Source organism: Pteropus vampyrus, unplaced genomic scaffold, assembly GCF_000151845.1.
Source record: "Pteropus vampyrus isolate Shadow unplaced genomic scaffold, Pvam_2.0 Scaffold95, whole genome shotgun sequence".
Taxonomy (NCBI): domain Eukaryota; kingdom Metazoa; phylum Chordata; class Mammalia; order Chiroptera; family Pteropodidae; genus Pteropus; species Pteropus vampyrus.
Genome location: NW_011888876.1, coordinates 5,561,585 through 5,571,147, shown reverse-complemented (window position 1 = coordinate 5,571,147; position 9,563 = coordinate 5,561,585). Strand labels below are relative to the sequence as shown.

Here is a 9,563-nt window from a genome sequence, read left to right as displayed (position 1 = left end):
TTTTATATTTTATTAGTTTCAAGGCCCACACAGCATCCTTCAGCCCTGCCACGAAGAGCCACTGACATTCAACCTCCCGCCTTCACTGGACTCCCTATGATTCCAGCCCAGCGAGGCTTCTGATCTGTGCAATAGTTTCTTAAGCCAGACTTGGAAATCAGCTCCTGTTCCTACCAGCGGCCTATGTCCTGCTCGTCTCTGTTAAATGGACTTTGTTTAAATGGCTCATTGCTCGCAGCACATGTTCAGAGAATAGTCTGCCTCTGATTCAGGATGACAATATCAATAAGAAGCAATCGCTCTCCTTTATTAAAAAGACCTCGCATGCGCCAGGCACTCTTCTGAGCTCTTTATAAGACATGTGTCGTTGTAGCCTGCGCGCCTCATGACAGTCGCCCTCATGAGGACTGTCGCGATTCCCCCAGATGATCAACGTGAGGCCGAGATAAGACAGCTTGGCCTCGGTCGCCAGCCGAGCCTGGACTCGAGCCTCCTTGGCCTGTCCACCTGCAGACGGTACCACCTCACCCCCACCCAAGCCATCTGTGTGGGCTTTGTCATCCTGCCTGTTCCAGAGGCTGATCAAGGGCCACCTTTCCCAGGGCAAGTCACTCATGTTTTAATTCATTATCCAATTCTCCTAGGGTGACAGATTGATGACGAGTGAGTGACCAAGAGGAGGGATTTGGACTAAATTTATACTTCCACCAAAATATGACATTGACATGTTCCAAGTCTCTACTTCCTAATTCAGGGTTTCCTAACCGAGGACTAGGGATAGCCCCCAGGGAGCCCATGAGTGTAGAGTGTTCTGCTGGGTCGGGGTGGAGGCAGACTTCTGTGCTTTTTTATGGGGACAGTGTTTGTTCCTAACCATGCTGAGTCTCTGTACTAGTTGCAGTGGGGTAAAAAATTGGTTTTACCTAAATTTCAAACTCCATCTTATCTCAAAACTATTAAAGGTCTTCCCCCGCCCCCAAAAATACATTTAAACAGAACAAATTTCAAATTCGATATTCGAAGGCAAAAATTCCACTGCGTGTGAAGCCGCGATTTCCACAGCTCTCTGATAGGAGTCAGACTGGGTGTGATTAGATCCCATGGCTGCCCTACTTCCTGAAGTCAATTAAAATGTAATCGGTGTAAGTAAGAGACAGAAATGAAACTTGGACTTTTAAGAGTGGGGACTCTGTCTGTATTCGTTATTTTCGTGCTTCCTGTGCGCCAGGCATCGGGAATTTCACAGCGAGTATGCGTTCTTGTGGAGTCTGCATGTCATGCTCTGTGTATACGTTTGTATCGCCAGTGCCTGGCGAAGAGCACTGCACGTAGTAGCAGTCAGCGGCTGGATGAGTAGACATCGCCGCCGCATCCTGAGGAGGGTGAAGGAGGGCCGTCGGCTCTGATTTGTTCAGCATCTGATTATCGAGTCCCAGTTATGTTCCAGGCACTGAGTGAGGCTCTGGGGGTCTGGTGAGCAAAACAGGTGACCTGTTTCCTAACTAGAAGACGCATAGTCGAGTGAGCACACACATAATTATGAGCTTGGACAGGTGCCATGGAGCAACTGACTTGATGCGGCGAGACTGTATCACAGATGACCTGGCCTGATAGAGGGCAGAGGGTGTCAGGGAAGGCAGGGTCCCCCAAAGAAGTGATGTTGGAGCTCTGATCTGAAGAAGGGGTGAGCCTTGTGTGGGGTTGTCCAGGCGGAGGGACCACGCTGGCAGTGTACGTTCACTTCGGTTGCCGTTTCCATTCAGAAGAGGACGGGGTCCTGCCTTACTGATGTAACGGGCATTTCTGGGCACTCTGTCCATGCACGAGCTGAGAGGTGTGACGTCTCCTTGGTGCAGCCGCATATGGAGGTTTGAATTGGTGGTGTTGCTGCTGGTTCCTCTCGGTTCCCCGTTTGGGTGTCAGGCATCATTCTTTTTCACGGAGTCTGCCTCAGAGGCAGCCTGAATGCGTTGGCACTGGGATGCAGCCACCCCTGCTCCAAAAGTCAGGATCAGCTGTGAACCCATTGTAAGAAATGTTTTTATTTTTTTTGTTGGTGGGGGGTTGGGGGGTAAAGTGTTTAAGGGAGGGAGGGAGAGAGGGAGAAACCAAGAATCAGTGAGGCTGAGGGATGGGAAGGGAGCTTGAGCTGGTAGAGAAGGCAGCCTGTGGACCAGCCGGCTCTGCGGAAGGCGGGGAGCCGCGTCTGTGTGCACTCCTGATGGGCGACCCCCAGGACTGATTCAGAACCGTCATGGAGGCGTCATCTAGAGAAAGGGGCAGCACTGTGTCTTAGGGAAGCCCGGCATAATTATAGGAGGTATTTTTAAACAGCATTTATTTTGTTTGCTTAATTGTACAAATAATTTACACTCAGTGCAGAACATTTGGAAAACATAGCGCACACGTACAGAAATGCACGTGTCCTACTGTGGACATGTAAGAGCCAAGTAACAACACGCATGAAAGGTCTAGCACTCATCACGTGCTCGCTGTGCATTGACAGCTGTTACAGTGGTTGCTCTGAGAACGAGGCATTTATTATAAGGGATAATGAAATGTAGAAGAAATTATTTTGTAATTAGCCTTTTAAAATGTATGTTTATAGGGGGAAAAAATGTTAAATCTTCCTTACCTCAGTATGAAAATGAAAAGTTGGAGCATCCTGGAGATTCGTGAGAATGTTTTGTAGGATTTGGTGTCGGGGTTTTTACTTTTTATAAAGCACTAAGGGGAGCTTCAGTCCACCGTCCTCCTCGTCATGTACCCAGACTGATAGCAGAGAGCACTGGGGGGAAGTGTTTACTGCCCACAAGCCTCATTTATTTCTTGTTCCGCTGCTTTTGAACTGTTAGGATTGTTTATAAATTTACTCATGCACAGATGTTCTATTTAGGTGCTTTCTTTGTGAGTCACATATACAGTAAACCGCATTTAACCCGGCATTGGCCTTGAATCGCAGAAGATCCAAGTTTAAAGATGTCACTCACCGCTCGTAGCCTCAGCCCACGTGTTTAATGGACACTTTCTGTAGGCTGCAGCCAGGGCTCAGTGCTGTGTTCCAGGCTGTGCCTCCCCTCAGGCAGCAGCCAGACTCCCGGCATAAGCGCTGACCGAGGCAGATCTGCAAACATCCCGACGAGAGTAGGCGCCCACTGAGTCGGGGGGGAGAAATGAAGGCTCTGGATGGCGCCGCGCCGCGGGCTTGCGCCTGCCCCACCCCCGTTCTAGATCTCAGTTTCTTCACCCCTAAACTGAGGAAGCCGGACGAGACCGGCTCTGTCTGGGAGCCCTGGTTACCTGGAGCTGGGGGCTGACAACCTGCGAGTCAGCAGTGCGGTACTGATTGTCCAAGCTCTGCAAGGAATGCGTGTTGGCTTTGTGTCATTCTTTAAATTGTGTGTATCTGTTCCTCACTTTTTTATTTCTTAAATTTCGTATTTTTTTAAATATAATTTTAAAAAATCAAAAAGAATGACTCAGCAGTATAGAGGAAGAAATAAAAAACAGACTTAAGAGTCGCATCCGGAAGGGATGCCTTTGGTTATGGGTCGGATTGGAGAGAGAACGGCTACCCGGTAAAGGAGGGGAAAAGCGGGTTAGGGAGGAGGACAGCTAAGAGGACGACGCGAGAGAAGACTTCCCAGGGAGGACGTGGCTCGGTCATGTCAGAGCATGGAAGTCCAGGAGTTTTGAAGTCTAGCTGGGGAGACGTAGGACCCATGGATGGAGTGAAAAATAAACAGTTGGTGATCTCCAGGAGGGTACTTTCTACAGAGGAGTCGGAGCAAAAGCTCGATTTAGATGAAGAGGTTATAGAGAGGCCATGAAGCGGTGGGAGTGGACGGTGTAGACCTGTGGTTGGCAGTGGGTGAGAAAAGCTTGAGAGACAGCGGGGAACAGGTCGAGGCGGGAGAGCAGCGTGGAGTGGTCGGCAGAGCTGTGCTGCTTCGGGCAGAGAAAGTCGCTCCTATCTGGAAGCACAGAGCTGGTGGACAGGAAAGGTCATAGGTGGCGGGGTGGTCAAGTGGCGACAGCTTGGATTTTGGATGGAGTCTCGCAGCCTGGGTTCAAATCCCAGATCTGCCAGTCCCTAACTGAGCGAGCTTGGTCGAGTTACATAACCTCTGTAGACCTCAGTTAATTTGCAGGGTGATAATACTGTACCTTATAGAGGTGATGTAAGGCCACAGATTGAAAGCACCTTGTAGCCCTGCTGGTATATGCTAAATCAAATGGCGGAGGATGACGATGGTGATGGTGATTAGGGGCCATGGGACCGAGGACTCAGATAGGAGTTATGTCTGTGGGGTATTTGTTCTGACACTGACACTGTTGGGGGTGATTATCTGCAGCGGAATCCTGGACACAGTATCGTTGAGTAAGAATTTGGGGTCCTGGACTTACCCCCATCCTGATGATTCTTCTCTAAAACTAGGGCACATGGCCTCCACAGTGGCTGGGGTGCCCCGGGCAGCGGACGTCCTGGTCTTTGGTGAAGGCCCTGAAGCACCCACCCACTTTCCGATACTTTTAAAATTTGTGTTGTGGTTTATCCTACAGATTAGTCAGAAGAAGTTGAAAAAATATGAAAAAGAGTATCACACCATGAGGGAACAGCAGGCCCAGCAAGAAGACCCCATCGAGCGATTCGAGGTTGGTTTGCTTGTGGCCGATGTGCTGTGAAGAGCTTGCAGTATTCATTTCATATAATTGTGCCTGTTTTAGTGAGTTCTTTTTAAAATTCGGCTCCACCGTTTCTAGGCTCAAGTTTCAGTTTGAGTTTGTAAACGAGAAAAGAGGTTTGTTTTGTTTCACACCAGCTGCATAGTTTGTTACAGCTCAGTGCCCTTTTGGCCCAGTTAATGAGCAGTGGCTGCTTGACAGGGTCACTTGAATCAGTTAAGTATTTCTCTGCGGGGACAGAAAATAAGAGATTATTGCTTAGTAGCACATTGGGTCCGGCCACGTCTTTCACAATTTCCATAGGATTCAAAAGTAGTTTTAAGGGTTAGCCCTGAGAAACTGTCACTTTCATCTGACTTTTATGTGTCTGAAACTGGTTTCTTTTTACCCTTCAGCGGGAGAATAGGCGTCTCCAGGAAGCTAACATGAGATTGGAACAGGAAAATGATGACTTAGCCCATGAGCTGGTGACCAGCAAGATCGCACTGCGAAAGGACCTGGATAATGTAAGTCTGCCTTGTCTGAAGGGATAGATTATATTAAACACTTGACTTCTCCCTTCATCAAGAGAAATCCTTGAATTTTAGTGTTTGTTGTTCTAGTCAGTTACCACCTCTTCTGTACAGCTGGCTCTTGACGATACTCCTTCCCTCTGTTCCTTCAGGGCTTATCGATTGTCTCTCAAAGCCCTCTGGACCACACTCCGCTCATTACATACAGTCCTTGATCTTTCCAAACACTTTGTGATTGAGAGACCTTTTGGCTAATTCTTAGGCTGTCACAACTGGCAGTAGCATTTACTCATTATGATTTTCTTAACTTCTCCGTAAAACAAGAGATTTTGTTATCTTGCATATTATGTGTCTGTTGAATAAGCACTGACGATTCTAATAAAGCTTAGTGCCTCGGAGGCTTGATTTCATCAGTAATTTCTATTGGCAGATGTTTTGTTTTTCTTTGCTTCTCCTAATCTTAAAAAGTTTGAGATGATGGCTTTCCTGGCAGGGTGTTGGTCTGTTTTCTTTGCTACAAGCTTCCCTTAGAATAAGTATAGTCTCTCATTCATCATTTATGTCAGAGGTCGGCATATTTTTTCTGTAAAGGGAGAGATAGTAAATATTTTAGGTTTTGTGCGCCTTACGGTCTCTGTCGTAACTGTTTAACCTCACCATTAGCACAGAAGTAGCTATAGATAATAAGTAAACAAATGAGCTTGGCTGTGTCCTCATAAAACTTTATTTACAAGAATCAATGGCAGGCTGGTTTTGGTGCATGGTCCATTGTTTGCCAACACCTGCCTTAGATTTTCCTGTCGGGCTCCTGAGATTACTGCTCATTGGTTTCCTAAGGTTCTAGAAATGGACTCAGGTTGTCGAGGGTTTATAGGGGGGACCTACATGATATGTTGAACCTCATAGGATCTATGAACTTCACAAGGTCCTTGACATCCGCCAAACGTGTATGAAAATATGGAGCACTGCTGTCTTTTCTTTGAAAGTTTACGCTTTCACAAAGTGGTTCGCACATTAGATGAAGAGAGGGATGGCAATACCTACTAGTTCTTATTACTTCTTCTTAGAAATAGAATAATGGAGTACAAGTTTTTGAACAGACCTGGATTCTAATACTAGCTACTCTATTTTCAAGTAGAGACAGTGTGGGGAGGTGGAATAATAGCTGTGTCCCAGGGTAGAGTGAGAATTAACACGATTTGGCACATAGGAAAAGCACCTCCCCCCAAAATCAGGCATAGGCAGTGTTACATTTCCGCTGCTTGTCAGCCACAAATACCGCATGTAACTGGGAAGGTTCCTTTTTCCAGTTCCTGCCGGGAGGGTGTTTCAAGGTCATTATCCCTCAGTAACCAGAACCCGGAGATGTCTCTGCTTTTCGGTTTACCACAGCCTGCTCATCAGGCATGACTTTCCTTTCTCTGGTGCAGATCTTCAGCATACCCTGCGTTCTTTGTAGAAACGCTATATGAATCACGCCGTCAACCATCAGGCATTTCTGCCAAGCCGGTGGGACAGGGACGGTGTATGTTGAGCAGGGACCACTGAAGCGAGGCCACAGTGCACACCCAGGAGGGCTCTCAGGTCACGCAGAAAAGAGGTGAAAAAAAAAAGGAAAATGGGTCCTGGACAGGAGCTTTGTGTTCCATAATAAGATTATGTTAAGAGGCAGCATCAGCTAAAATTCCAGGTAGCTTTTCAGTTTGAGCCGTGCGTTCTGCAGTCTGACAGGCTCGGCGACTCGCAGACTTCTTACGCTCTTGGCGCCTGGCCCTAAGCAGTGGAAAGCTTTTTCAAGCCGTCGTATCCTGACACGGTAGTCAGAGAACTAGGTTACATTCCTGATGTCGGAAGTGAGAACTAGTAAAACTAATGTGAATTCCCCTTTGCTGGTGGTCCGTGTGACAGGCCCTGTGCTGATAAGCAGTCTTCTAACTCACCCCTGCCCCTCACCTCCGCCTCGCGAGGACGGTAACGTGAGCCCCATTTGTGCAGGAGGGTTTTCTCAACAGCCGGGAACTTGAGCCTCACATGAAGGCACCCAGGAAGAAGCAGAGCCAGGAGTCTGACCCGGCCCAGGCTGTTTCTGTAGTGCTACTCTGTCTCCGGAATAAGTGTGGAACAAGAAGCTACGATTCGATGTCAGGAACACAAGTCCTGGAGGACCAGTCACACGGGCACAGAGCCGAGAATGTTTCTGCAGCACCAATGACTAGGCACTGCCCTAAGTGCTTTGTATTTATCATTAAATCCTCAAAACAACCCATATTGTATAAGGCATATAATTATGATCCCCATTTTACTGATAAGGAAACAGAGGCAAAAAAATTTAAATAATGTATACACAGGTCACACTTAGTGGCAAAGCCTTCAGGTTGACACCGGGATAGCCCGACACCAGAATTCACACCCCTGACTGGGCTGAGCGGAGCAAGGTGCTTCTGCCTTGCTGGCTCGGAGCATCAGAGGGGTCCAGCCTCCAGCCCCAGTGCTGAGAAGACAGGCCTTCCCTGTTCTAGCTTTTTGAGTCCTTTTCCGAGTTAGTCTTCTCTCATTTCTTTTTTTTTTTTTCTTTTTCTTTATTATTATTTTTTTTTTACAGCAAAAAGTTTTTATATTTAGAATTAACCAGCTGGACTAAAGCTAGGCGATCCCATTTTGTTGGCAACATCCAAAGCATCATAGTCAGGAGCCAATCGAACATGTGCCTTCTCTTTCCGTCAGGCCTGATCAGGGTGCTGGCTTGGGCCACATCAGTGCCACAGAGCTTCACAGCCGGTGTGACCTGCTGCCTGCTGGCCTTGACCTCCACAGTGAACACAAGTGTATCGTTGACTTCTGTCTTTTTTGTGGCTGTCTTGGAAGTCGGGGAACTTGATGGTGGTGTAGTGGCCAAGCCCGTGTCTCCTGGGGTTGATCTTCCAAGGGTCTTTGGGCTGTTGGAAGGTGGGTGACGTGCGTATCTTTTTTGTGCCTGTGGACACTTTTCAGCTCTGCTTTCTTTGCCTTCAAAGCCTTTGCTTCGGCTTTGGGGAGGGGCCGGGGCCGCCTCCTCCGATTCTGGCGCCATCTTCATGAAAAGGGTTTCTCCCGTTTCTTTTGAATCATCACTGAGAAGCAGCTAGGTTCTGAAGTGAGGGATGTGGGGTCCTGTCACTTAATTTTGACTTTAGAGACTCAGGTTTTTGAAAGAACTTTATTCTTTTCAACTCATCCCTTTCCACTTCCCAGAGAAAAGCTCTCGCTTATTATAGGATTTCCACAGCCCTCTTTGTATTTCCGGTTGATTTTATATCACTTTCGTTATTCCTCACCTGTCACTTTTCTTACTGGTCCCACAGCAGCTATGGAGAAATTCCCGGTCAGCCCCTGAATCCCTAGGTGACCACAACCAGGCTTTCTGCCCTGGAAGTGGCAGTAATGCCCAGACCCTACACTAGTGCTGGCGGCTGAGATCCTGTGCAAGGCGTCTGGCACAGGGCTGACAGCGTGTCTGAGTCCCCTCTGGCACGGTTCCTCTGTGCATTCAGACAGCGTCCTGTGAGAGTGAAGGAAGCGGACTCAGAAGGCCACCTGCCCGGGTGTGAATGTGGGCTCTGCAGACTACGCCTCTGCCCTTGAGTAGGTGGTTAAACTTTGCTAAAACTCAATTGACCTGTGTGCATGGGTCTCCTCGATTCCGTATCTGCTCAGTTGGTCTGTAGGTCTGTCCTTGAGCCAGATCACCACACTGCCGAATCACTGTAGCTGCTTCACGGTCTTAAATCAGGTCAAGGAGTCCTCCAACTTTGTTCTTTTTGAAAACCAGTTTGGCTATTCTAAGTCCTTTGTATGTCTATGTAAATACTAGTCAGTTTGTCAACTTTTAGAAATAAAAGCCTGGGATTTTGAGTGGGATTTCACTGAATATAAATCAGCTTGGGGATAATTAATATCTGAACAATAATTGAACCTTTTAATCCATGAATATAATTTTTATTTATTTAGGTCTTTTTTGATTTTAGCATTTTTTTTTTTTTTTTTTTTTACTTCTCAATGTACAAGATTTGCACATATTTTAATCTGTCGTAAAGGTTATTTTAATTGCATTTTCTAAGTGTTTATTGCTAGTTTCTAGAGATAAAATTGATTACGTGATTTTGTATCCTATGACCTCGCTGAATTCACTTTTGATTCTCGTAGCTTTTTATTTTTTTAGGATTTTCCACATACACGATCATGTTATCTCTGAGTAGCGCCAGTCTGACTTCCTCCCAGGTCTCCGTGCCTTTTCCCCTTTGCCTAGGACCTTCAGAACTTCAGAACAGCGCCGAAGGGCGAGAGCGGACCTCTTAGCTGTAGGTTTTACGTAGGTCAGGGTGAGGA

The 9,563-nt window shown here is 47.1% G+C and overlaps 1 protein-coding gene across 9 annotated transcripts in view; it reads left to right on the top strand.

The window, feature by feature from the left end:
• RABGAP1 (RAB GTPase activating protein 1) overlaps nt 1-9,563 on the top strand; it is a 134,718-nt gene that overhangs the window by 114,946 nt on the left and 10,209 nt on the right. For all 9 annotated transcript variants that reach the window (XM_023533085.1, XM_023533087.1, XM_023533086.1 and 6 more), the window contains 2 exons: nt 4,564-4,656; nt 5,082-5,192. In XM_023533085.1, coding sequence (XP_023388853.1) covers nt 4,564-4,656; nt 5,082-5,192 — 204 coding nt within the window. The remainder of the gene's footprint in view (nt 1-4,563; nt 4,657-5,081; nt 5,193-9,563) is intronic.